The following is a 27,173-nucleotide window of genomic DNA, read 5'->3' as shown; positions in this document are numbered from 1 at the left end:
CACAGTCATTTGATCTTCTTATAAGAAGAATTTTGAAGGATATTATTAGAAAAATCACAAACCAGAAGGATTCTATTTTATCCATTCTGTCTCTCCAAGTTGCGTGTGTGTGCAAGTAGTTTTTTTTATATATGTGATGAGTTTCCTTTTTCTACCACTATTTCAGACACACCCCCAATTACCTTCTGGGAGAAAATACTATCCCTCCCCAACTTTGCCAGCACATTTTCAATCCTCCTACCAATTGCTTTCAATCTCTGCACCTGGTTGTTGATCCCTCTACTACAGAGAAAGAGGTCATTCCAATTCATTCAATTTAGGCCCTGCATAATTTTATAAAGTCAGAAGTCACACAACATCCTGGCAACGTCCTTGTAAATCTCTTTTTGCTGATATCATCACTTCTGTCCTGTAATGCAGTGACTGGGACTGTATGCAATATTCTAGCTGTGGACTAAAGAACTAATAAGAGTAATTCTAACGTTTCCTCCCAGCTCTGATACTCTGTGCCATTTGCCACTCTCACTCTTAGACTGGAGCAGATTAAGGCCAGTCACTCAAATAAAGAAAAGTATCCCCTTATAACTTCTTGTACCTTCAAGTAAAACAAAGATCTCCGAATGCTGAAGATCTGAAATAAACAGAAACTGAAACTCAGCAAATCTGGCAGCATCTGTGGAGAGAAAACAGAGTTAATACTTTGAATATAGTGACACTCCTTCAAAAAGAAGCCAGGGATGGGTCCTAAATGGCATATTCCACTGTGTCCCCAGTCCCACATTGGGGCTGGGAATTTTTTATTGCTGAGTTGAAATGTGGGGGTGGAAATCATTGAGTGGGATACACCCCTCTAACACTAATGAGACAGCCCACCGAATCAAATGCTCATCTACAAGTTTTCTGTACATTGCTTCCTGGATAGTGTTATCTTACCATTCCTGAAGATGCAGGTAAACCGGATGCTGTCTGCTATGGTGAGTAGCAGGGCTCTTATACTGGCTGGGGCTGCTGGTGGGGACTTAAGAGAGAGGAGGAGGGTAGCACCATAGATTAGATTACTTACAGTGTGGAAACAGGCCCTTCGGCCCAACAAGTCCACACCGACCCGCCGAAGCACAACCTACCCATTCCCCTACATTTACCCCTTTACCTAACACTATGGGCAATTTAGCATGGCCAATTCACCTGACCTGCACATCTTTGGACTGTGGGAGGAAACCGGAGCACCCGGAGGAAACCCACGCAGACACGGGGAGAATGTGCAAACTCCACACAGTCATTCACCTGAGGCGGGAATTGAACCCGGGTCTCTGGCGCTGTGAGGCAGCAGTGCTAACTGCTGTGCCACCGTGCCGCCCACAGGATGGTTGGAGAGTTTCGATGACCACCTCACCTTTGCACCTAATTGCACTTAAAATAGTGGAGATTGAGGCCAGTCTGTTTCATAAAGGCAGAGAAGAAGAGTCCTACCGGACTCAAAATGTTAATTCTGTTTCCTTTTCATAGATGCCTGTGTTCCTCCAGCAATTTCTGTATATGTTTCACTCTGTTTAATTGTCCAGAGAGCTGCCACCTACTGGCAACACAGTTAATCCGTGTGGTGATGTGAATGATATTAACCATTAACCTTAGTTAGTGGAGCATCTGGAAAGCAGTTACCTGCCAATACAGTCAGAAAGTCCAGTCAGATCTCACCCAGAATTTAATTGCTAAGGTGGTGAAGGGTTTGGTATCTCCCTGCTGCTGATTTGTCCAATAAATTGCCTTACCTGCCTCTCCTCGGGAGGGTAAATGCTGACTTACGTGCTTGAATCAGAACGTCCTTTAAGATAGTTAAAGATGAACGACAAATCCCAACCAAGAAAGGTAAAATTTAATAAAAAGTATTAAAACAGCTAAATTAGCTGAAATAATTGCCTCAACATTGCTTCTGAATATGTACCTGAACCCATAGGTCCCTCTGTTCTACAATATTACCCAAGGCCCTACCATTAATTGTATAAGTCCTACTCCTGTTGCTCCAAAATGCAATAGTCTCAGGGGAGAACTTGAAACAGAACTTTAGAAAATCTTGTTTGATGCTCCAGGCTATTTTCACCATCGTGTCATCATTTGTTAGGAAATTAGTGATTGGGTAATGAATGGCTCTACCTCTTTTAGTTTGCTTTAGTTTGGCTGTCAGGAGTTGAAGACAAATTATTCTTGTTTGCCCAAGAAATATAATTGAAAAGTAACTGAATACTTTCTGCTTTTCACAGCGTTTTCTCTTAATTGTTACAACAAAGACAGTTTTCTTCGGTTCTTGAAGAAGTCATTCCCAAAGTTCGCCAGCTTTCTAACTCTGAAGGATGTATTTAATCTGGCTCCTCCTGGCATTGTAAATGAGGTAAAAACAGTTTTAAAAAATGATTTCTCTTGAGTAAATCAGATGGATATAACTGTTGATTAGTTATTCCATTTCAACATTGATTCCTTGATCTACCTCGAGCCGCTATAATTAATTTAGCAAATTTCAATGTGCCTATATTCGCATTCCAGACGTTATCTTTCTGCATTTGGTCACTGTGCTACAAACCAAAAAGAAATATTTCCTTTCCATATCTTTCAGTGTCCTGTGAGTGGCCATAGCATAATTTCATGAGCTGAATACAATTACACCTAGAATTCTGAGCCAAGTCTCCTGTCGTTGTGTCAGAGTATGACTCAGTTAGGAATAATATCAGTGGAATAAAAGTTGACACTATAAAAAAACTAACACAAAGTCCTATTAATTATACTTAGTTACTAAAATTATGCTATCCTTTTATTGGCTTTTCTGGGGTTGATAAATAAGAAATTTCAGAGATTCTGTATCAATTTAAGTAAAATAAATATGCAAATACCCTTCAGAAATGCCTGCAACAGTTTTTAAATAAAGCCAAGCAGAGGATTATTAATGTGAGTAAAGCACACAGAAAACACATCTTCGCTAAACATTGAAGCAGAAACCAAAATGGAACTATCTGGAACCTGAGGAACAGGAGAATGCAAATCTCAGTATTTCCTGAGCGTCTTTACCATTGTAACACTCAAGATAGTATTGCACTAGCAAAGGAAAAATCAGCGGCGGGGAATTTCCTTAATCATCTTCGTAGAGCCACATTCTGGCCTCAGCCTTGTGGGAAAGAGTTGCAACCACTTGAACGTAAAGAGATTTTCAGTTCTCTTAGCACTCTGAGTTCCACTCATGATTTCACTTTGCCTGTTGCTTGCATTCACTGTCTTATTAGTTGCAGTTTGGCTAACATCAGTATTTCTACTATAATCAGCACCACCATCCCTATCACCAGTCAGTTCCATGCAAGCTACTAGGAGAGGACCTCATTGGAGTAATTGACTTTCTTAAAGACCTTTGTGGAAAAGAATGAAAAATGATTCAAAGGCGATTATTTCTGTTAGACATTAAATGACCATTATACTATGAGCTCTTAGTGTGCAATGAGATCGCACTGAGAGGATTCAAGCTGCATTGTCTGGATGACATTGATATTCAAATGATTCAGGCAATACTTCTTTTCTTCAATGAGGATAATTGTAATGAGGGTCCTTGCCAGGATTGGAAGTATGGTATAAGAACAGCCCGGCCAACTGATGTCCCTGTTGCCCAGTTCCACCCTCCCACTATGCCATCTTTGCAGAGTTGGGATGGGTAGAGTTGTAGAGGTATACAGCACGGAAACTGACCCTTTGGTCCAACCAGTCCATGCTGAACATAATCCCAAACTAACTTCTCCCACCTGCCTGCACCTGGGCCATATCCCTCCAAACCTTTACTATTCATGTACGTATCTAAGTGTTTTTTCAAAATGTTGTAATGTGCCCACATCTACTACTTCCTTAGGAAGTTTATTCCACACGTGAACCACCCTCTGTGCAAAACATTGCCCGTCATGTCTTTTTAAATCTCTTTCCTCTCACCTTACAAATGTACCACCTAGTCTTGAAATCCTCCATCCGAGGGAAAAGACACCCACCATTAACCCTATTTATATCTCTCATTTTATAAACCTCTCAACCTCCTACACTCCAGTAAACAAGGCCTTTCTTTATAACTCAAACCTTCCGTATATGGCAACATGCTGATAAATCTTTTGAGAATCCTCTCCAGCTTAGTAATATCCTTCCTATAACTGGGCAACCAGAACTGGACACAGTACTCTAGAAGAGGCCTCATGATGTCCTATACATTGCCAATATAATGTCCTACTTCCTACATTCAAGTGTCTAGCAATGAAGGCAAGTGTGCTAAAAGCCTTTTTAACCACCCTGTCTATATGTGATGCAAACTTATGTACCTGAACCCATAGATCCCTCTGTTCTGCAACACTACGCAAGGTCTTACCATTAACTGGAACTAGGCATAGTTCTACCCCTATTTGTTGGACCAAAATGCAACACTTCACGTTTATTCAGATTGAACTCCATCTGCCATTTCTCAGCCCATTGACCTACTTGATCAAAAATCCCTTCATAATGTTAGAAAACCTTCTTCAGTGTTCAGTATGTCACCAATTTTGGTGTCGTCTGCAGACTTACTAACCATGCTTTCTATATTTTCATCAAATCATTTATATAAATGACAAACAAAAGAGGGCCCAGAATTGACCCGTGTGGAACACTGCTGGTCACAAGCCTCCAGTCCGAAAAACAACGCTCTACCACCACTCTGTCTCCTGCCATTAAACCAATTATGCATCTAATTGGCAAGCTCACACTGAATCTCATGTGATTTAATTTTACTAATTAGTTGACCATGTGGTTCCTTGTTAAATGTTTTACTAAATTCCAAGTAAACAATGTCTACTGCTCTGCCTTCATCAATCTTTTTGGTAAATTCCTCAAAAAACTCAATCAAATCTGTGAGACATAATTTTCTTCGCCATGCTGACTATCTGTAATCAATTATTGCCTCTCTAAATGTCCATAAATCCTATCTTTTAAAATCATCTCCAACAATTTGCCCACAACTGAAGTTAGACTCACATGTCTATAGTTCCCTGGTTTCTCCTTACAACCATTCTTAATCAAAGGTACAACATGAGCCACCCTCCAGTTATCAGGCACTTCACCTGTAGTTACAGATGTTGCAAGTATTTCTTCAGGGCCTTGCAATTTCCTCCCAAACTTTCCACAATGTTCTAGAATACATTCAATCAGGTATGGAAGATTCATCCATCTTTATATTCTCTAAGACCTCCAGAACTTCCTCTTTTGTAATGTGAACTGTTTTTAAAAACATCAATATTTATTTTCCTGCCTTCTCTTGGTTCCATTTCTTTCTCCATAGTAAAACTGATATGAAATATTTATTTAGTATGTCTCCCACCTCTTGGCATACAACACAAAGATGATTTCCTTGATCTATAAGAGGCCTTTCTCTAGTTACCCTCTTACACTTAATGCATTTGTAGAATCTCTTTGGATTATCCTTAATCCTATCTGTCAATGCTATCTCATACCCCATCTTTGCCTTCCTGATTTCTTTCTTTAGAGTGTCTCCAAACTCTTTATATTGATTTGTAGCAAGTAACCAATGAGGCTCATAAAGAGTTTATTTTTTGTCTCTTTAACATTCAATGTTTCATCCAGTCTGCTTCTGTTTAGATAAAATTATAACATAACTGTATTGTGATTTTACAGTTGGTGAATAGCATTGATCCCAGAGAAATGGCTCAGGCACTGAGCAGGCCTGGATTCATTAATGACGACAGATTACTGACCATCGTCTTAATCCACATCGAACCCACCAAAAATCTGGCTGCATTTATCGATCAATTCATCATCGAAACACAAGATGTGAGCTACAAGTGTTACCTATAGTTTTAAGAAATCATTAAAAAATGTATAGTAGCTGTAATGGTCTCCCAAAATGATATCAGAGCAGTTTACCAACATTTTGCAGTGCCATTTATCTGAAGTCTGACTGCTTCAGTAACAGGAGGACAAACAAGCAAGTAGATGTATTGCTTGCACATTAAAATAAGCAGATAATCTGGTGGGCAGGAAGAATTGTTCTTTTCTCCATTTCAGATCCACAAACCAGCTGGCTGACAATAATTAGCTGCAAGGTTCAAACTTCCAACCATGTAGTGTCCTTAACTCTGCAAAATCAAGTAACACTTGGTTACTTCAACTGGTCGTAACTTTTGGGCCACCTCAATGTTTTGCACCACAAATTATGTGGTGACTCAGTCACAGAAGCACAGTAGTTTTACAGTGAAAAAGGAGGCCATTTGGCTCGAGTTGCCTACCCCTATTCTATTACCGAGTGCCAACGTCCTGCCTTTTCTCCATATCCTTGCATACCATTTCTATCCAAGTAATTATCCAATCCCCCTCTTGAATATTTCAATTGAAGTAACTCTACTACATTTCCAGCAGTGTGTTCCATACTCTCACTATTCAATTCTCCGTGGAGAACAGTCTCAACTTCTTCAGTATATTCTCAAAATTGAAGTTTCTCATTCTGGGAACTATTCTTGTAAATCGTTTCTGCACTCTCTTCAGTGCATTCTCATCTGTCCTGTAATGAACCGCATACAGCTGTATACAGTACTCCGATTGACATCGAACAAGTGTGGATGTAGGTTTGCTCGCTGAGCTGGAAGGTTCATTTTCAGATGTTACGTCACCATACTAGGTAACATCTTCAGTGAGCCTCCAGATGAAGCCAAGCCTAATCTAACAAGTGTCTTGCATAAGTTCAGAACCTCCATGTTCTTGTACTCTGTATTGGACTAGATATCTTATCTGTAGCACTCATAGCAAGACTGCACTCAGATAAGAACTCATCCACAGTGGGTTGGTGGTAGATAGGTGCAACTTAAACTGGTGTGTCAGAATCACAGAATGATAACCTCAGTCCCTTCTCAAATGTGTGTGTAGCAAATGCTCAGGTCTAGTTTCCCATTTTGAGAACCTAATCTTGCCTCATAACTCTAGTTGGTGGAAAAATATCATGAATGCAAGCTGAAGGAATTTGTGTTACCTTAAAGTTTGAATGCATAATTTTAGCAACTGTTTCCTTTTTCAGAGCGATCTTTTAGCTGATGTTATAAAAGGGTTGGAGCGTGAGTTTTCCAGAAGCCTGTCTGGAATTGATGATCTAAATGTGAAAGAATGGATTAGCACTGTACTAGTTCCAGCTCTGCCTGAGATCACCAGCACTGTTTTCAATTCCAATAACAGCATTGAAATTCCATGTTTTGCATTTGAAAAGATGTAAGTGTTTTTTTTTCTATTCTATCTTCAACTGCAATGTATATTGTTCTGTGCAAAAGGATCATAAATGGGATTCTAAAGAGCAATTAGACTATATCTCACTGGAAGATATCGTATTCATTGTGATAAAACTGGGTTACGTATGTTTCACATTAGCATTCATGCAACTTTCACCATTGCCTTATTGCGTTTCCATTTTGTCTTTGCTGACCTCATTCAAATGTAAATGGTGTGAAGTCTCTTGACCACAGTCCATTCATTCTAACGATGTGTCGTCTTAAACTCCTGCTCCACTTTTATGATTCACAAACACAATATTCGCAGCAGTTTTAGGATTGAACAAACTGAACAAGTATGTTCCTGAACTTTACATTCTGCCACATATGCAGCAAAACTGAGTTTTTAATCATCAGTCAGTCCCACAGTTGATTGTGAAACTAAAACAGAAATTGCTAGAAAAGCTGAGCAGGTCTGACAGCATCTAGAACATAGAACATAGAACAATACAGCACAGAACAGGCCCTTCGGCCCACGATGTTGTGCCGAACATTTGTCCTAGCTTAAGCACCCATCCATGTACCTATCCAATTGCCGCTTAAAGGTCACCAAAGATTCTGACTCTACCACTCCCACAGGCAGCGCATTCCATGCCCCCACCACTCTCTGGGTAAAGAACCCACCCCTGACATCTCCCCTATACCTTCCACCCTTCACCTTAAATTTATGTCCCCTTGTAACACTCTGTTGCACCCGGGGAAAAAGTTTCTGACTGTCTACTCTATCTATTCCTCTGATCATCTTATAAACCTCTATCAAGTCACCCCATATCCTTCGCCGTTCCAACGAGAAAAGGCCTAGCACTCTCAACCTATCCTCGTACGACCTATTCTCCATTCCAGGCAACATCCTGGTAAATCTTCTCTGCACCCTCTCCAAAGCTTCCACATCTTTCCTAAAGTGAGGCGACCAGAACTGCACACAGTACTCCAAATGTGGCCTAACAAAGTCCTGTACAGTTGCAACATCACTTCACGACTCTTGAATTCAATCCCTCTGCTAATGAACGCTAATACACCATAGGCCTTCTTACAAGCTCTATCCACCTGAGTGGCAACTTTCAAAGATCTATGAACATAGACCCCAAGATCCCTCTGTTCCTCCACCTCACTAAGAACCCTACCGTTAACCCTGTATTCCGCATTCTTATTTGTCTTTCCAAAATGGACAACCTCACACTTGGCAGGGTTGAACTCCATCTGCCACTCCTCAGCCCAGCTCTGCATCATATCTAAGTCTCTTTGCAGCCGACAACAGCCCTCCTCACTATCCACAACTCCACCAATCTTCGTATCATCTGCAAATTTACTGACCCACCCTTCGACTCCCTCATCCAAGCCATTAATAAAAATTACAAACAGCAGAGGACCCAGAACTGATCCCTGCGGAACTCCACTTGTAACTGGGCTCCAGGCTGAATATTTGCCATCTATCACCACTCTCTGACTTCGACCGGTTAGCCAGTTTTCTATCCAATTGGCCAAATTTCCCTCTATCCCATGCCTCCTGACTTTCCGCATAAGCCTACCATGGGGAACCTTATCAAATGCCTTACTAAAATCCATGTATACTACATCCACTGCTCTACCCTCATCCACATGCCTACCCTGTGAAGACCTACCCTTCACAAATCTGTGCTGGCTGTCCCTAATCAAGCAGTGTCTTTCCAGATACTCATAAATCCTATCCCTCAGTACCCTTTCCATTACTTTGCCTACCACCGAAGTAAGACTAACTGGCCTGTAATTCCCGGGGTTATCCCTATTCCCTTTTTGAACAGGGACACAACATTCACCACTCTCCAGTCCCCTGGTACCACCCCCGTTGACAGTGAAGACGAAAATTTCATTGCCAACGGTACTGCAATTTCCTCTCTTGCTTCCCACATAATCCTAGGATATATCCCGTCAGGCCCGGGGGACTTGTCTATCCTCAAGTTGTTCAAAATGTCCAACACATCTTCCTTCCTAACAAGTATCTCCTCTAGCTTATCAGTCCGTTTCACACTCTCCTCTTCAACAATACGGTCCCTCTCGTTCGTAAATACTGAAGAAAAGTACTCATTCAAGACCTCTCCTATCTCTTCCGACTCAATACACAGTCTCCCACTACTGTCCTTGATCGGACCTACCCTCGTTCTCGTCATTCTCATGTTTCTCACATACGCATAAAATGTCTTTGGGTTATCCTTGATCCTATCCGCCAAAGATTTTTCATGCCCTCTCTTAGCTCTCCTAATCCCTTTCTTCAGATCCCTTCTGGCTATCCTGTATCCCTCCACTGCTCTGTCTGAACCCTGTTTCCTCAACCTTATGTAAGCCTCCTTCTTCCTCTTTACAAGACATTCAACCTCCCTCGTCAACCAAGGTTCCCTCACACGACCATTTCTTTCCTGCCTGACGGGTACATACATATCAAGGACACGTCGTATCTGTTCCTTGAAAAAGTTCCACATTTCCACGACATCCTTCCCTGACAGCCTATGCTCCCAACTTATGCTCCTCAGATCCTGTCTTACAGCTTAGTAATTACCCTTCCCCCAATTGTAAAACCTACCCTGTTGCACGCACCTAGCTCTCTCCATAACCAAGGTGAAAGTCACAGAATTGTGGTCACCATCACCAAAATGTTCACCCACTAACAAGCCCATCACTTGTCCCGGTTCATTACCGAGTACCAAATCCAATATGGCCTCTCCTCTGGTCGGACAATCTACATACTGAGTTAGAAAAGCTTCCTGGACACACTGCGCAAACACCGCCCCATCCAATCTACTTGATCTAAAGAGCTTCCAATCAATATTTGGGAAGTTGAAATCGCCCATGACTACTACCCTGTGGCTTCTGCACCTTTCCAAAATCTGTTTCCTAATCTGTTTCTCCACATCTCTGCTGCTATTGGGGGGCCTATAATAAACACCCAACAAGGTGACTGCACCTTTCCTATTTCTGACTTCAGCCCATACTACCTCCAAAGGCAGATCCCCCTCGAACTGCCTTTCTGCAGCCGTTATACCATTTCTAATTAGCAACGCCACCCCCCTCCTTTTTTACCACCCTCTGGAGAGAAATCAGAGTTAATGTTTCAGGTCCGGTGACCTTTCTTCAGGACTGTCCATTTCTCTCCACAGATGGTGCCAGATCTGCTGAGCGAGTCTGATTCTGATTTACAGCATCAGCAGTTCATTCGGCTTTTACTCAGTTCAGTGTTCCTATTAACCAGTTGAATTAATGTGATTTTAAAAAGACCAAAAAAGGGTTATTGTTATCAGTATCTTACATACACTGCTGCACCAAGCCCTGCGTATGCCCCTTAATACTCAGATTATCTAACACCCTTACGTATATGTTAGTTAAATTTGTATGTGAGATGTGTGTTGTTTGATGGTGTTGACAAAGGTAGCAATGGGGGCAGAGCATTTCACATCCTTTAGGAATATGTGATGAATTATTACACCTCTATTATGGGACCTATTAGTTATGTAAGGTTATTTCTGATTTGATAAGTAATATGTAACATACAATTTTCTGATAGGTGGTTGAATGTGTGGGTTATTTTTAGATTTATTCTTCGGTAGTGAATACCTCTAGCAGTGCTGCAACTATTGCTTATTCCTTCTGAAATAAGTGAAATATTGTATAAGCAAGTTATACACAAACAGGAAGGCATTTCTCAGAATACCACTGAGAATCATTTTAGTTCCTAAATACTTGGGGACATTGTTAATTCTAGTGGTTTGTGTATCTGAAGAACCTCTGTTTATTTTCCACAGTGTTATGGCATTGAGTTTATTCAAACAGCAGCAGAAGACTGATGACCAAGAAATTATTTTTGATAATTTGTTACATTATGCCAAAGGTAATGATATAAACAAAACTTTCTGCCTATTCACTTCATGTCATGTATTTGATCTTCAAACTGATGTGTATTTGCTCCCAGTACCATTTTTCATTTTCCTGTCCCAGAGCCACTATCATAAATATATTTCTGGTTGGCACTGCTGCCCCAAAGCATCAGGGACCCAGGCCGTTCACCCTTGAGTGACTGTCTGTGTGGAGTTTGCACATTCTCCCTGTGTCTGCATGTGTTTCCTCCGGGCACTCTGGTTTCCTCCCACAGTCTGAAGATGTGCTAAATTGTCCATAGTGTCCAGGGATGTGCGGGGTTGATGGATTAGCCATAGTAAATGCAGGGGTACAGGGTGGCAGGGAGCTTGTTCTGCATGAAATGCTCTTTGGAGGGTCAATGCAGACTTGATGGGCTGAATGGCCTCTTTCTGCACTGTGAGAATTCTATGATTTCTCCCTGTTCTTCAGAATGTCTTATAGTTTAAGACACCTCTAACATGTTCCAAAACTTCTTGCTGAAAATTACAGGTCCTATACTTTTATTTTCTCATGTTAAGCTCCACTGTGCCTCATACCTAAGTAAATAGTTCGCACATTATTTTCCTCCTATTAGCTGTTTTTCCCTGTTTACAGAATATGAGAATGATTGTCAAGTCTATCCCCATTAGTGCTTGAGAAGATGTATGTGAACTAACTTCCTACATACAAAGAGCAGCCAACTAGACTATTTCAGAGGGCAATATTCATCTATATTTCTGAAACTCAGGAGGCTATGGAGTGAAATTGGCAATCTTCCTTTTCTAAGGAAACAATTGGATTTGAATGAAAATCCAATTGTTACAAAGTCACTGGTACTCATACTAGCTTTTTTATTTTAGCGATATTTAATTAACTGAATTAAAATTCCCTAGGGACAATAGACAATAGGTGCAGAAGTAGGCCATTCTGCCCTTCGAGCCAGCACCACCATTCATTATGATCATGGCTGATCATCCTCAATCAGTATCCTGTTCCTGCCTTATCCACATAACCCTTGATTCCACTATCCTTAAGAGCTCTATCCAACTCTTTCTTGAAAGTATCCAGAGACTTGGCCTCCACTGCCCTCTGGGGCAGAGCATTCCATACACCCACCACTCTCTGGGTGAAGAAGTTTCTCCTCAACTCTGTTCTAAGTGGCGTACCCCTTATTTTTAAACTGTGTCCTCTGGTTCGGGACTCACCCATCAGCGGAAACATGCTTCCTGCCTCCAGAGTGTCCAATCCTTTAATAATTTTATATGTCTCAATCAGATCCCCGGTCAGCCTTCTAAACTCAAGCGTATACAAGCCCAGTCGCTCCAGTCTTTCAACATATGATAGTCCCACCATTCTGGGAATTGACCTCGTGAACCTACGCTGCACTCCCTCAATAGCCAGAATGTCTTTCCTCAAGTTTGGAGACCAAAACTGCGCACAATATTCCAGGTTCAGGGCCCTGTTCAGCTGCAGAAGCATCTTTTTGCTTCTATACTCAATTCCTCCTGTTATGAAAGCCAGCATGCTATTAGCTGACTTCACTACCTGCTGTACCTGCAATCTTGCTTTCATTGACTGACGTACAAGAACACCCAGATTTCTTTATACTGTCCCTTTACCTAACTTGACTCCATTTAAGTAGTAATCTGCCTTCCTGTTCTTGCCACCAAAGTGGATAACCACACATTTATCCACATTAAACTGCATCTGCCATGCATCCGTCCACTCACCTAACCTGTCCAGGTCACCCTGTATTCTCCCAACATCCTCCTCACATTTCACCTTGCCACCCAGCTTTGTGTCATCAGCAAAGTTCCTAATATTACTTTTTAATACCTTCATCTATATCATTAATGTACATTGTAAAAAGCTGCGGTCCCAGCACTGATCCCTGCGGCACACCACTGGTCACCACCTGCCATTCCGAAAGGGAGCCATTTAGCACTACTCTTTGTTTCCTATCAGCCAACCAATTTTCAATCCATGTCAGTATTTTGCCCCGAATACCATGTTCCCTAATTTTGCTCACTAACCTCTGATGTGGGACTTTATCGAAGGCTTTCTGAAAGTCCAGGTATACTACATCCACTGGATCTCCCTTGTCCATCTTCAGAGTTATATCCTCAAAAAATTCCAGAAGATTAGTCAAGCATGATTTCTCCTTCATAAATCCATGCTGACCCTGACCTATCCTGTTACTGCTATTTAGATGTGTCGTAATTTCGTCCTTTATAATTGACTCCAGCATTTTTCCCACCACTGAGGTCAGACTAACTGGTCTATAATTCTCTGTTTTCTCTCTCCCTCCTTTCTTAAAAAGTAGGACAACATTAGCTACCCTCCAATCCGCAGGAACTGATCCTGAATCTATAGAACATTGGAAAATGCATCCACGATTTCTAGAGCCACCTCCTTCAGTACCCTGGGATGTAGACCATCAGGTCCCGGGGACTTATCAGCCTTCAGACCTAACAGTCTCTCCAACACCATTTCCTGCCTAATATAAATTCCCTTCAGTTCAGGTCCTTCAGCCGCTATTACATCTGGGAGATTGCTCGTGTCTTCCCCAATGAAGTACCAATTCAACTCTTCTGCCATTTCTTTGTTCCCCGTAATAAATTCACCCGTTTGTGTCTTCAAGGGCCCAGTTTTAGTCTTAACCACTTTTTTTTCTTTTCCCACACCTAAAAAATCCAGTGATCGGATTTGAGCTCACATGTCTTGTATTCAGATGCAGGCATCTGATTTACTCATCCAGCAATGAAACTACTTTGCTATTGTTCTCGATATTGAGCGAGTTCACTACCTAAGTGGCAAAGGTGAAAGCCATCCTTGTTACATGATACCAGATTTTCCATGAATTTATTTACATGTATTTAACGTCTGGTAAAATGGAAGACTGCCCTGTTCTGAACTCTGCTGGTCAGGATGGGTTGGGTCAGTACTTGGTCAAATTGTGTTTGTCCTTCTCATGGGCAGGACGTACCTGTGCAGTTTTCCATATTACTGGGTAGATGCCACTGTCACAACTGTACTGGTACAGCTTGGCTTGTAATCACGCTAGGGCTAGACCACATGTTTTCAGTACTATTGCCAGAATATTGTCAGGACCCATAGCCTTTGCAGTATCCAGTGCCTTCTACCATTTCTAAGTACCATGAAGAGAGGATCACAGTGATGGATGGCTAGTGTCTGTGAGGCTAGTGACCTTGGAACTGGACTGAGGTTATGCATGGCACTTCTTCTGAAGATAGGTATAAATGTTTAAGCCTGGTCTTTTGCATTGATATGCTAGATGCCCCCCCCCACTTTGTGAATCCTCTCATCCAATGAGATTAGTTATCCACCACCATTCCTGACAGGATTGCTGAAATGCAGACTGTATGAGCACCTTTAAGCTAAAGGAATGTTCAATTATAAAGGGTCAGACTATTTATATCCAACTTTTGAGGTTTACCAACCAAATATTTTCCAAAAAAATCTTTATTGCAATTAATGTTGATTTTCTGACATCAAATGCAAGCTGCCCTACAGGAAGGGGACATGTTATCTTTACCCAAACTGGTTTGCTTGTGACTACAATCCTACACTATCCGCATATTTGGGATCATAATCCTGAGGTAGACACTACTTCTGTGTCAGGAACCTATAGTTGGCCAGGATGGAATATCATCTATTTCTGGGAGTCCAATCCAATTAACAACAATTAAGAGCAGCACAATGGAAGGCCCAGTAGTAGGGCCTACAGGGTGTCACTTGGCGTCGCTCATCAGGAGATGTAGATACTGCACACACAAGCAAGAAACAACAGTGGGACCTTACTGCATCAACAGGAGTTATTGAAAACAATGCATGGCCATGACGTGTGTAGACCCTTCATGAGGTGGCTGAGCCTACGGCCATCGCATCACAGTATGCTGGGGGAAAAGTGTGCTGTTCTTCAACCAAGCAGCATCCTCCCCTCAACATTGGACTCTAGCCTCAGCTGGGGGAGGGGTCCAGGCTTGCCACCAACAGACAACATGTGCAGTTGCCTTCTGGAGTGGTTTAGAGATAGGCTGAATTGATTATTCATCTCTGCCTGGGGTTTGTTGCCCCTACTGTGTTGACTACTTGCAAAACCCTGGGGGATATGGGCCAACGCAGGCAAATGGAGCTAGTTCACTTTCGAGAAACCTGGCGTGGACGAGTTGAGTTGGAGGGCCTGATTCTGTGCAGTATGGCTCCATGACTTTATCTCTCGAAGATGGGCATGAGTCAATTGGCTGATCAACAAACCATTTGCCTGTTTTCTCCCCCAGATCTTCATGCCTCCCTTTGGCCAAGAAAATTCAGCCCCAGAGGCTTCACTCTTAATACACTTCAAATAACTAAATCTATGTAACGTACACTATCCACTTATCCACATCTCAAAGCAATCTCAAAAGTGACTTTTAAAAATTCTAAGCATCAGTAGAGACAAAACAGCAAATAAAACCCCACCAAAATATCCATATTATTTGTAAGTTAAACTGAGGTCTCAAACAGAATAAAGACTTTTGTTAGCAATGCTTTTGATTATTTTTGATTTGGAGATGCCGGTGTTGGACTGGGGTGTACAAAGTTAAAAATCACACAACACCAGGTTATAGTCCAACAGGTTTAATTGGAAGCACACTAGCTTTCGGAGCGACGCTCCTTCATCAGGTGGTGTTGTGTGATTTTTAACTTTGATTAGTTTGATACTTGTGTTAGACTTTTAATGAGTTATGAATAAATAGTTTGATCCATCTCATCCTGTTGCAACTTTGGGCTCTCAAATGCCCAAGCTAAATTAGCATTTTATGTATGAATAGGATAGTTGAATAATAATATTTTCCATTATTTTCCAGCATTCCCTCTTCACTGTTATAAAAATGACAGTTTTGTCAGTTATTTGAGGAATTATTTCCAAGCATTCCTTGACTTCCTAACTCTGAAGGATGCATTTTCAATTATTCCTCCTGACCGTTTAACTGAGGTAAGAAGAAAATTATTTTTCTTAAGAAACTAAGTGAATCTGAGTGTCTATCTTTCTGGGTGAACATCTATTTCTTGTTCACGATATAGTCAGTACAGTGATGGGAACTTCCAATATATCCATTTTAGTTTCAACCCCAGAATTCAATCAGTATCACAAAAAGAAAAGGAAAGTCTTGCCTGAAATTTGGTGTTCTGTCAGATTTGCTATTTTCTAAGATAGCACAAGAGATACCTGCTCCGGTTCCTGTGAAATATATCAACAAAGAGGACATATCAACCCTAGTTCTACTCATTATCTCCACTTTCGTTTGTCACTTGTATAAATGATTTAGTTGAGAATATAGGAGGCATGGCTAGTAAGTTTGCAGATAACACCAAGATGGTTGGTATAGTAGACTGTGAAGAAGATTATCTAAGATTACAAAGAGATCTTGATCAGTTATGTCAAGTGGCAGATGGTATTTAATTTAGATAAGTGCGAGGTTGCTGCATTTTGGGAAAGCAAATCTTAGCAGGACTTATACACTTAATGGTAAGGTCCTAGGGAGTGTTGCTAAACAAAGAGACCTTGGAGTGCAGGTTCATAGCTCCTTGAAAGTAGAGTCGCAGGTAGCTAGGATAGTGAAGAAGGTGTTTGGTATGCTTTCCTTTATTGGTCAGAGCATTGAGTACAGGAGTTGGGAGGTCATGTTGCAGCTGTACTGACACTGGTTAGGCCACTGTTGGAATATTGCGTGCAATTCTGGTCTCCTTCCTATTGGAAAAATGTTGTGAAACTTGAAAGGGTTCAGAAAAGATTTGTAAGAATGTTGCCAGGGTTGGAGGATTTGAGCTATGGGGAGAGGTTGAATAAGCTGGGGCTGTTTTCCCTGAAGCGTCAGAGGCTGAGGGGCGACTTCTTAGAGGTTTACAAAATAATGAGGGGCATGGATAGAATAAATAGATAAAGTCTTTTCCATGGGATGGGGGAGTCCAGAACTAGAGGGCGATAGGGGAAAGATATAAAAGAGACCTAAGGGGCAACGTTTTCACGCAGAGGGTGGTGTGTGTATGGAATGAGCTGTCAGAGGAAGTGGTGGAGGCTGGTACAATTGCAACATTTAAGAGGCATTTATATGGGTATATGAATAGGAAGGGTTTAGAGGAATATGGGCCAAGTGCTGACAAATGGGACTAGATTAGGTTAGGATATCTGGTCGGCACGGATGATTGGATCAAACGGTCTGTTTTAGTACTGTACACCTCTATGAATCTATGACTCTATGACTGGCAGATGGAGTTTAATTTGGATGAATATGAGGTATTCCATTTTGGTAAAACAAACAAAAGCAAGACCTATATACAATTAAAAGTAGGGTCTTGGGTAATGTTGTAGAACAGAGAAAACTAGGGGTTCAGGTACATGATGAGGACAGTGCAGGAGAGAGAGAGAGAGAACCTGCACAGTTACCGTCTTTGCTGTTTTTGAATTCATGTGTCGCTGGACATTGGAGTGCATCTGGGAAAATGAACAAACAGTGAATTTCACAACTAATCTTGGAGGAACCGGTTTGGGCGAAGTTCACAGCACAAAATCAGATAAGTTAATTGTTGTTTTAAGTCTGTCCAAGAGAAAGGCTACAGTAGTGAGTACAGTGGATTCTTTCTTGATTATATATTTTTGGAGATAAGTCTCTTGATTAAACTTAAAATATAAGCCATAGCTATTAATTTAACCTGGTGTAGTGTTTTGTAGAGGAATAAGATGGTATTATTTTCTGGGTCTGTAGATTGTGAAGGAGCAAAAATGGCCTTTGCAGTGATATGTACTTCTTGTAAAATGTGGGAGTTGAAAGAGAGTTTAAGGGTTACTGCGGATTATATCTGCCATAAATGCTGTTGGATGCGAATCTTATCAGATCGAATGGATCGGTTGGACAGACAGATAGAAGCGATGAAGAATTTGCAACAGCAACAGTATGTGATGGAGGCAGTTATAGGAAGGGGGGGGGGGGGGGGGGAAGTCTCAGATGCAGTCACATACATGGGTTAACTCCAGGAAGGGTAAGAGAGGTATGCACCTAGGGCAGGAGTCTTTTGTGGATATACCCATTTCAAATAGATATGCTGTTTTGGAAAATGTAGGGGGTGATGGATTCTCAGGGGAATGTAGCACGAACAGCCAAGTTTCTGGTATTGAGACTGGCTCTAATGCAACAAGGGGTACATCGGCTTCCAAGAGATCAATTGTGTTAGGGGATTCTGTAGTCCGAGGTACAGACAGACGTTTCTGTGGCCAGCAGAGAAAAAGCAGAATGGTGTGTTGTTTCCCTGGTGCCAGGATCAAGGATGTCTCAGAGAGGGTGCAGAGTGTTCTCATGGGGGAGAGGAGCCAGCAAGAGGTCATTGCCCACATTGGAACCAATGATATAGGAAGGGAAAAGGTTGAGATTCTGAAGGGAGATTACAGAGAGTTAGGCAGAAATTTAAAAAGGAGGTCCTCAAGGGTAGTAATATCTGGATTACTCCCAGTGCTACGAGCTAGTGAGGGCAGGAATAGGAGGATAGAGCAGATGAATGCACGGCTGAGGAGCTGGTGTATGGGAGAAGGATTCACATTTTTGGATCATTGGAATCTCTTTTGGGGTAGAAGTGACCTGTACAAGAAGGACGGATTGTACCTAAATTGGAAGGGGACTAATACACTGGCAAGGAAATTTGCGAGAACTGCTTGGGAGGATTTAAACTAGTAAGTTTGGGGGGGGTGGGACCCAGGGAGATAGTGAGGAAAGAGATCAATCTGAGACTGGTACAGTTGAGAACAGAAGAGAGTCAAATAGTCAGGGCAGGCAGGGACAAGGTAGGACTAATAAATTAATCTGCATTTATTTCAATGCAAGGGGCCTAACAGGGAAGGCCGATGAACTCAGGGCATTTTTAGGAACATGGGACTGGGATATCATCGCAATTACGGAAACATGGCTCAGGGATGGACAGGACTGGCAGCTTAATGTTCCAGGATACAAATGCTACAGGAAGTATAGAAAGGCAGGCAAGGGAGGAGGGGAAGTGGCATTTTTGATAAGGGATAGCATTATAGCTGTGCTGAGGGAGGATATTTCCGGAAATATATCCAGGGAAGTTATTTGGTGGAGCTGAGAAATAAGAAAGGGATGATCACCTTATTAGGATTGTATTATAGACCCCCTAATAGTCAGAGGGAAATTGAGAAACAAACTTGTAAGGAAATCTCATCTATCTGTAAGAATAATAGGGTGGTTATGGTAGGGGATGTTAACTTTCCAAACATCGACTGGGACTGCCATAGTGTTAAGGGTTTAGATGGAGAGGAATTTCTGAAGTGCGTACAAGATAATTTTCTGATTCAGTATGTGGATGTACCGACTAGAGAAGGTGCAAAACTTGCAGTTCAGGCAGCATCCGAGGAGCAGTAAAATCGACGTTTTGGGCAAAAGCCCTTCATCAGGAATAAAGGCAGAGAGCCTGAAGCGTGGAGACATAAGCTAGAGGAGGGTGGGGGTGGGGAGAAAGTAGCATAGACTACAATAGGTGAGTGGGGGAAGGGATGAAGGTGATAGGTCAGGGAGGAGGGTGGAGTGGTTAGGTGGAAAAGGAGATAGGCAGGTAGGACAAGTCATGGGGACAGTGCTGAGCTGGAAGTTTGGAACTAGGGTGAGGTGGGGGAAGGGGAAATGAGGAAACTGTTGAAGTCCACATTGATGCCCTGGGGTTGAAGTGTTCTGAGGCGGAAGATGAGGCGTTCTTCCTCGAGGCGTCTGGTGGTGAGGGAGCAGCGGTGAAGGAGGCCCAGGACCTCCATGTCCTCGGCAGAGTGGGAGGGGGAGTTGAAATGTTGGGCCACAGGCGGTGTGGTTGATTGGTGTGGGTGTCCCGGAGATGTTCCCTAAAGCGCTTTGCTAGGAGGCGTCCAGTCTCCCCAATGTAGAGGAGACTGTATCGGGAGCAACAGATACAATAAATGATATTAGTGGATGTGCAGGTAAAACTTTGATGGATGTGTAAGGCTCCTTTAGGGCCTTGGATGGAGGTGAGGGAGGAAGTGTGGGCGCAGGTTTTGTAGTTCCTGTGGTGGCAGGGGAAGGTGCCAGGATGAGAGGGTGTGTTGTAGGGGGTTGTGGACCTGACCAGGTAGTCACGGAGGGAACGGTCTTTGCGGAAAGGGGTGGGGAGGGAAATATATCCCTGGTGGTGGGGTCTTTTTGGAGGTGGCGGAAATGTCGGCGGATGATTTGGTTTATGTGAAGGCTGGGAGGGTGGAAAGTGAGCACCAGGGGCGTTCTTTCCTTGTTATGGTTGGAGGGGTGGGGTCTGAGGGTGGAGGTGCGGAATGTGGATGAAATGCGTTGGAGGGCATCTTTAAAGATGCGTTGGAGGGCACCTTCCCCTGCCATCGCAGGAAATGCAAAACCTGCGCCCACACCTCCTCCCTCACCTCCATCCGTTGCTCCCGATGCGGCCTCCTCTACATTGGGGAGGCTGGACGCCTCCCAGCAGAATGTTTTAGGGAACATCTCCGGGACACCCGCACCAATCAACCACACCGCCCAGTGGCCCAGCATTTCAACTCCCCCTCCCACTCTGCCGAGGACATGGAGATCCTGGGCCTCCTTCACCGCTGCTCCCTCACCACCAGACGCCTCGAGGAAGAACGCCTCATCTTCCGCCTCGGAACACTTCAACCCCAGGGCATCAATGTGGACTTAAACAGTTTCCTCATTTCCCCTTCCCCCACCCCCACCCTAGTTCCAAACTTCCAGCTCAGCACTGTCCCATGACTTGAGCTACCTGCCTGTCTTCTTTTCCACCTATCCACTCCACCCTCCTCCCTGACCTATCACCTTCATCCCCTCCCCCACTCACCTATTGTAGTCTATGCTACTTTCTCCCCACCCCCACCCTCCTCTAGCTTATCTCTCCACGCTTCAGGATCTCTGCCTTTATTCCCGATGAAGGGCTTTTGCCCGAAACGTCGATTTTACTGCTCCTCGGATGCTGCCTGAACTGCTGTGCTCTTCCAGCACCACTAATCCAGAATCTGGTTTCCAGCATCTGCAGTCATTGTTTTTACCAAGGTGCAAAACTTGACCTACTCTTGGGAAATAAGGCAGGGCAGGTGACTGAGGTGTCAGTGGGGGAGCACTTTGGGGCCAGCGACCATAATTCTATTCATTTTAAAATAGTGATGGAAAAGGATAGACCAGATCTAAAAGTTGAAGTTCTAATTTGGAGAAAGGCCAATTTTGACGGTATTGGGCAAGAACTTTCGAAAGCTGATTGGGGGCAGATGTTCGCAGGTAAAGGGATGGCTGGAAAATAGGAAGCCTTCAGAAATGAGATAACAAGAATCCAGAGAAAGTATATTCCTGTCAGGATGAAAGGGAAGGCTGGTATGTATAGGGAATGCTGGATGACTAAAGAAATTGAGGTTTTGGTTAAGAAAAAGAAGGAAGCATATGTCAGGTATAGACAAAATAGATCGAGTGAATCCTTAGAAGAGTATAAAGGAAGTAGGAGTATACTTAAGAGGGAAATCAGGAGGGCAAAAAGGGGACATGAGATAGCTTTGGCAAATAGAATTAAGGAGAATCCAAAGGGTTTTTACAAATATATTAAGGACAAAAGGGTAACTAGGGGGAGAATAGGTCCCCTCAAAGATCAGCAAGGCGGCCTTTATGTGGAGAAAGTGAGGACTGCAGATGCTGGACATCAGAGCTGAAAAATGTGTTGCTGGAAAAGCACAGCAGGTCAGGCAGCATCCAAGGAGCAGGAGAATCGACGTTTCGGGCATAAGGCCTGAAGAAGGGCTTATGCCCGAAACGTCGATTCTTCTGCTCCTTGGATGCTGCCTGACCTGCTGTGCTTTTCCAGCAACACATTTTTCAGGCCTTTGTGTGGAGCCACAGAAAATGGGGGAGATACTAAATGAATATTTTGCATCAGTATTTACTGTGGAAAAGAATATGGAAGATATAGACTGTAGGGAAATAGATGGTGAGATCTTGCAAAATGTCCAGATTTCAGAGGAGGACGTGCTGGATGTCTTGAAACGGTTAAAGGTGGATAAATCCCCAGGACCTGATCAGGCGTACTCGAGAACTCTGTGGGAAGCTAGAGAAGTGATTGCTGGGCCTCTTGCTGAGATATTTGTATCATTGATAGTCACAGGTGAGGTGCTGGAAGACTGGAGGTTGGCAAACGTGGTGCCACTGTTTAAGAAGGGCAGTAAAGACAAGCCAGGGAACTATAGACCGGTGAGCCTGACCTCGGCGGTGGGCAAGTTGTTGGACGGAATCCTGAGGGACAGGATGTACATGTATTTGGAAAGGCAAGGACTGATTAGGGATAATCAGCATGGCTTTGTGTGTGGGAAATCATGTCTCACAAACTTGATTGAGTTTTTTGAAGAAGTAACAAAGAATATTGATGAGGGCAGAGCAGTAGATGTGATCTATATGGACTTCAGTAAGACGTTCGACAAGGTTCCTCATGGGAGACTGGTTAGCAAGGTTAGATCTCATGGAATACAGGGAGAACTAGCCATTTGGATGCAGAACTGGCTCAAAGGTAGAAGACAGAGGGTGATGATGGAGGGTTGCTTTTCAGACTGGAGGCCTGTGACCAGTGGAGTGCTACAAGGATCGGTGCTGGGTCCTCTACTTTTTGTCACTTACATAAATGATTTGGATGCGAGCATAAGAGGTACAGTTAGTAAGTTTGCAGATGACACCAAAATTGGAGGTGTAGTGGACAGCGGAGAGGGTTACCTCAGATTACAAAAGGATCTTGACCAGATGGGCCAATGGGCTGAGAAGTGGCAGATGGAGTTTAATTCAGATAAATGCGAGGAGCTGCATTTTGTGAAAGCAAATCTTAGCAGGACTTATACAATTAATGGTAAGGTCCTAGGGAGTGTTGCTGAACAAAAAGACCTTGAAGTGCAGGTTCATAGCTCCTTGAAAGTAGAGTCGCAGGTGGATAGGATAGTGAAAAAGGCGTTTGGTTTGCTTTCCTTTATTGGTCAGAGTATTGAATATAGGAGTTGGGAGATCATGTTGCGGCTGTACAGGACATTGGATTAGCCACTGTTGGAATATTGCATGCAATTCTGGTCTCCTTCCTATCAGAAAGATGTTGTGGAACTTGAAAGGGTTCAGAGAAGATTTACAAGGTTGTTGCCAGGGTTGGAGGATCTGAGCTATAGGGAGAGGCTGAACAGCCTGGGGCTGTTTTCCCTGGAGTGTCGGAGGCTGAGGGGTGACCTTATAGAGGTTTACAAAATTATGAAGGGCATGGATAGGATAAATAGGCAAAGTCTTTTCCCTGGGGTCGGGGAGTCCAGAACTAGAGGGCATAGGTTTAGGGTGAGAGGGGAAAGATATAAACGAGACCTAAGGGGCAACGTTTTCACGCAGAGGGTGGTACATGTATGGAATGAGCTGCCAGAGGAAGTGGTGGAGGCTGGTACAATTGCAACATTTAAGAGGCATCCGGATGGGTATATGAATAGGAAGGGTTTGGAGGGATATGGGCCGGGTGCTGGCAGGTGGGACGAGATTGTGTGGAATATCTGGTCGGCATGGACAGGTTGGTCCGAAGGGTCTGTTTCCATGCTTTACATCTCTGACTGTATAATGCTTTAAAATTTGCATCACATATAGATAAGGTGGTTAAGAAGACATTTAGCACACTTGCCTTCAGTGTTCAGACCTTTGAATATAGAAATTGGAACGTTATATTGAGGTTGTATGGGGGATCTTGTTGTGGCCTTTTCTGGAATACTGTGTCTAGTTCTGCTTGACTGTTAAAGGAAGGCTATTGTTCAGCTGGCGAGGATTCATAAAATATCTACCAGGATGTTACCGAGGATGATGGTCTGAGCTACAAGCAGAGACTTGAAAGACTGGTACACTTTTTATCAGAGCGTAGGAGGTTTAAAGGTGATGTTATAGAGGGTGAAAAGACCATGAGGGGTATAGATCGAGCGAATGGCACCTGTCTTTTCCCTACAGTGGGGGATTTCAAGACTAGGGGGCATATTTTTAAGGTGAGAGGAGAGAGATTTACAGCACGGAATTGGACAAGTTTAGTTTGGGATTATGGTGGGTGTGGACAAGTTGGACCAAAGGGTCTGTTTCCGTGCTGTATGACTCTACAACTTTTACTTAGTGTCAAAGGAGCTCATTGTTTATGGCTGAGGTCACCTCTGAACTCTCTAGAACCAAATTTGTACAGATCACACTACTCTCCATTACTGGGTATTGCAACATTTATGGTGATTATTACAAATTAGAGTGGATGATTATATATTAACAAGACAGTCACATTTCTTGGGTCTTTTCTACTCTTCTGCATCTTCCTGGAATCTGTACTTCAGATTTAATAGACTAGTTCAAACTCACGTGCACCTTCCAGACCATTTTGTTACTCTTCACTTTTAACATATGTTTGCTGTTTTTGCAATCTTTATATCACTCTCCAGAGTGGTTAGTCTTCTGGCCGTGGAATTATAGTGGAAGTGTTTCATGGGTTCCCACAACCCTTAAAGTAAGTAGGGTTCATGGTAGTAGTCATGAATATCTATTGGAAGGCAAACTATGTTGGCTTTCACTGTTACCCATATAGGAGTCGTAGAATAATTGAGATGTACAGCACGGAAATAGACTCTTTGGACCAACTCATCCATGCCGACCAGATTTCCTAACCTAATCTAGTCCCATTTGCCAACACCTGGCCCATATCTCTCTAAACCCTACCTATTCATCTACCGATCCTGATGCCTTTTAAATGCTGTAATTTACTTCCTCTGGCAGCTCATTCCATACAGGCACCAACCTCTGCGTGAAAATGTTGCCCCTTAGGTCCCTTTTATATTTTTCCCCTCTCACCCTAAACCTATGCATTCTAGTTCTGGACTCCTCCACCCAGGGAAAAGACCTTGTCTATTTATCCTATCCATGCCCCTCATCATTTTATAAACCTTTATAACGTCACCACTCAGCTCGGATAGTCCAGGGAAAACAATCCCAGCCTATTACAGTTTTTCTCTATAGTTCAAATCCTCCATAGAGTCATAGAGATGTACAGCATGGAAACAGACCCTTCGGTCCAACCCATCCATGCTGACCAGATATCCCACCCAATCTAGTCCCACCTGCCAGCACCTGGCCCATATCCCTCCAAACCCTTCCTATTCATATACCCATCCAGATGCCTCTTAAAAGTTGCAATTGTACCAGCCTACACCACTTCCTTTGTCAGGTCATTCCATACCCGTACCAACCTCTGTGTGAAAAAGTTGCACCTTAGGTCTCTTTTATATCTATCCCCTCTCACCCTAAACCTATGCCCTCTAGTTCTGGACTCCCCGACCCCAGGGAAAAGAGTTTGCCTATTTACCCTATCCATGCCCCTCGTAATTTTGTAAACCTCTATAAGGTCACCCTTCAGCCTCCGACGCTCCAGGGAAAACAGCCCCAGGCTGTTCAGCCTCTCCCTATAGTTCAAATCCTCCAACCCTGGCAACATCCTTGTAAATCTTTTCTGAACCCTTTCAAGTTTTGCATCTTTTGCCAGTCTCAGTAGCTCCTGTTTTCTGCTCTGTAGGTAGCTTGTTAGCTTTTCGATAATTTTTCCTGACTCCACACACTGAATGTCTGTTATGTAAGTGCCCTCATCAAAGATCTTTTGGAAATCCAAAGATAGCTGAAGAAGAAGAAAACCTCTTCAAGGTGACAAGAACATCATACCACAAGGAACCTACCACACTGTGCTGAGGCCGCCACTCCTCCTCTTTCAGGACACCTGGGCCTAGCCGCGCATTTTGAGCCTTAGCCCGGCCTGTGAATCCTGGCCTAGGCAGTCAACCCAGAGAACCCTGGACTTGGATGGAGCCGTGACAGCTTGTCCTGGTGTAGGTGCCATTTCCGCAACGCCATAGGCCTCCTCCTTCACCTGCTGCTCTCCAGACGTCAAAGAAATCAAAGAAAAATGAAAAATACAAGAGGAAGAGCTTAAACACAAAAGGATAAAACCGACAGGAGCGGACCAGCTCCAGGCTTAGCCCATCTACTCCACTGCCATCTTGAACTATAGGAATGATAGAACGATACTGTGGACCTCAGACACAATTATCCAAAGGAACAATGGGATGCCGGCTGGTGGGGAAGCGAGAAAGAAATGTACGGTCAAAGACCTGAAGCATTAATGCAGTTCTTTTACCAAAAGGAGTTGACAGACCTGAAGAGTATTTCCATTGTTCTTAGTTTATACATCAGTTTCTCTGTGACAGCAGTATTTTGCTTTTATGTGTTAGGTAAATGAGAGAGAGGTACTGGAGAGAGATTAGGGAAATCGGAGGAAGAAGTATTAAGGTTGTTAGAGTCTGCACCAGCCTGTTGGGCAAGTGTGACCTCCTGTGTTACTGCTTTTGTTAGGGCTATGAAGTTAATCACTTTGATAGGGCCCTGTATGTTCGAGGCGCTCTCTGCAATTTTTTTGTCAAACAGGCCCAGGTAATGGTGATTGCTGTGCCACTTCTCATCCATCTGGTCCCGTCCAGACAAACCAACAATAAAATTGACTAAAGCATGTATAAAATCATAAAATAACATCATAAACGGGATAGCAAAATGTCTGGTGATTCCGTGATTTGCGGTTCCAAATTCAGCTCTGCAGGAGTTCCTGGAAAACTAATCCTCCAATCCCACCAATATTGAAAGCTAGTACAAAACTGCATACAGCATTGGAATTTGAAATTGAAGTGTAATGTGTTGTGCTTGGTGGCAAAGGAGTGTGACTTTGAACTTTTATTTCAGCCCTACTTTGCCTGTTGTGCAATGCATGGAATGGATTTTTCTTGATCTGTGTCCAAACGTTGGTGACCTGGAATGATGTGGAGAGCTACCCAACTTCTTTCTGACTTCTATAATGTCCTGCTCCTGCAGAGAGGCAGAGTGAAGTTGCACCCCA

At 43.1% G+C, this 27,173-nt stretch overlaps 1 protein-coding gene across 1 annotated transcript in view; it reads left to right on the top strand.

The window, feature by feature from the left end:
* The window catches only part of LOC122560427 (uncharacterized), a 217,752-nt gene that overhangs the window by 141,139 nt on the left and 49,440 nt on the right, over positions 1–27,173 (top strand). Inside the window, exons 60-64 of the mRNA XM_087998070.1 lie at positions 2,259–2,386; positions 5,680–5,835; positions 7,073–7,260; positions 11,090–11,175; positions 16,055–16,182. Of these exons, the coding sequence (XP_087854196.1) occupies positions 2,259–2,386; positions 5,680–5,835; positions 7,073–7,260; positions 11,090–11,175; positions 16,055–16,182 (686 nt within the window). The remainder of the gene's footprint in view (positions 1–2,258; positions 2,387–5,679; positions 5,836–7,072; positions 7,261–11,089; positions 11,176–16,054; positions 16,183–27,173) is intronic.

Source organism: Chiloscyllium plagiosum, unplaced genomic scaffold, assembly GCF_037043375.1.
Source record: "Chiloscyllium plagiosum isolate Xiang-an unplaced genomic scaffold, Cpla_swu_hap1 HiC_scaffold_20, whole genome shotgun sequence".
NCBI classification, from domain to species: Eukaryota; Metazoa; Chordata; class Chondrichthyes; order Orectolobiformes; family Hemiscylliidae; genus Chiloscyllium; species Chiloscyllium plagiosum.
This window is presented reverse-complemented; position numbering and strand designations above follow the sequence as displayed.